At 48.4% G+C, this 1,078-nt stretch overlaps 1 protein-coding gene across 1 annotated transcript in view; it reads right to left on the bottom strand.

Moving 5' to 3' along the window:
• The window catches only part of MGAT4B (mannosyl (alpha-1,3-)-glycoprotein beta-1,4-N-acetylglucosaminyltransferase, isozyme B), a gene marked incomplete at its 5' end in the record, with an annotated part of 14,430 nt that extends 13,722 nt beyond the window's left edge, over positions 1 to 708 (bottom strand). The window contains one exon of the mRNA XM_009072222.1: positions 529 to 708. Within this exon, the coding sequence (XP_009070470.1) occupies positions 529 to 708 (180 nt within the window). The remainder of the gene's footprint in view (positions 1 to 528) is intronic.
• Positions 709 to 1,078: the final 370 nt, after the last annotated feature.

Here is a 1,078-nt window from a genome sequence, read left to right as displayed (position 1 = left end):
GGAGCCAGGAGGGCCTTAAAGAAGTCCCAAAATATTTGGGATGGAGGGGGGAGAATGAAAATAAAATGAAGGTCAAATCAGATCTTTCTGGAGAGATCCAATTTTCTTCAACCGAGCAACTTAAGAAAAAAACAAACCCAAATAAATTGGCAAGGGGTGCTCAGCCAGCCTAACTCCTTCCTCCCCCCTCTCTTTGGATACCCATTTTCCATATGGATTCAATACAGCCATAGGAAACGGTGTGTATGACTTGCAGGGGAGAAAAAAAAAAGCTTGTAAGCAAGCAAATTGGCAAATATCCTCAGCAGAGGCAAATCTGTGTTTAATGATGCATATGCACCTCTAATTAAACAGGAGTTTAAGAGTTCCCAAGTCCCTCTGAACTCCACAATTTGCTCACGCCGGGGGAGAGAAGAGCAGGTCCTGTCCACAGCCCTGCACACACGCACACGCACGCACACCTCTCTACCTCCTCATTAGCAACAGCTTCAAAACAGCCCGAGATCCTCAACTTCTCTGTTTATTCACCAGATAAGCTGCTCCAGGTCCGGTTTATATCCCTCAGGGCCTGCTTCTCTGAGAGTGCCCTCTTGATCTCTTCCAGGACCAGGTTGAGCTCCTTCGAGCGCTTCAGGCTCTCCTGCTCGGCCGTGTGCAGTCGGTCGCGGAGGGCGAGGAACTCCCTCTGGTAGATATCCACAACGTCACCTGTGGACCAAAAAGAGAGAGAAGCTTTGTCCTCTATGCTCAGAAGGGTATCAGGCCACTAAAGCAATGCCCATCACTCATACCTCCCCTGCCACCCCAATCCTTAGGTCATGGATTTAGGGAGCTGTGGTCCAGCACACTCCCATTGGAAAGAGGGTTGGGGAGAGGGCAGGTTAAGTTGCAGAACTACAATAATAAAGCTACTCCCGTTTTTCTCTTTTAACTTGGGTTTCTGGGTCATGTAGAAATAGAATCACAGACTCATGTGGGTTGGAATAGACCTCTAAGATCATTGAGTCCAACTGTTATCCCAGCACTGCCAAGTCCACTACTACACCACGTCCCCAAGTGCCAAGTCTACATGTCTGTG

The sequence above is a fragment of the Acanthisitta chloris genome, unplaced genomic scaffold, assembly GCF_000695815.1.
Source record: "Acanthisitta chloris isolate BGI_N310 unplaced genomic scaffold, ASM69581v1 scaffold12433, whole genome shotgun sequence".
Classification (NCBI taxonomy): Eukaryota; Metazoa; Chordata; class Aves; order Passeriformes; family Acanthisittidae; genus Acanthisitta; species Acanthisitta chloris.
Note: the sequence above shows the minus strand (reverse complement) of the source record. Positions and strands in the feature narration are given on the sequence as shown.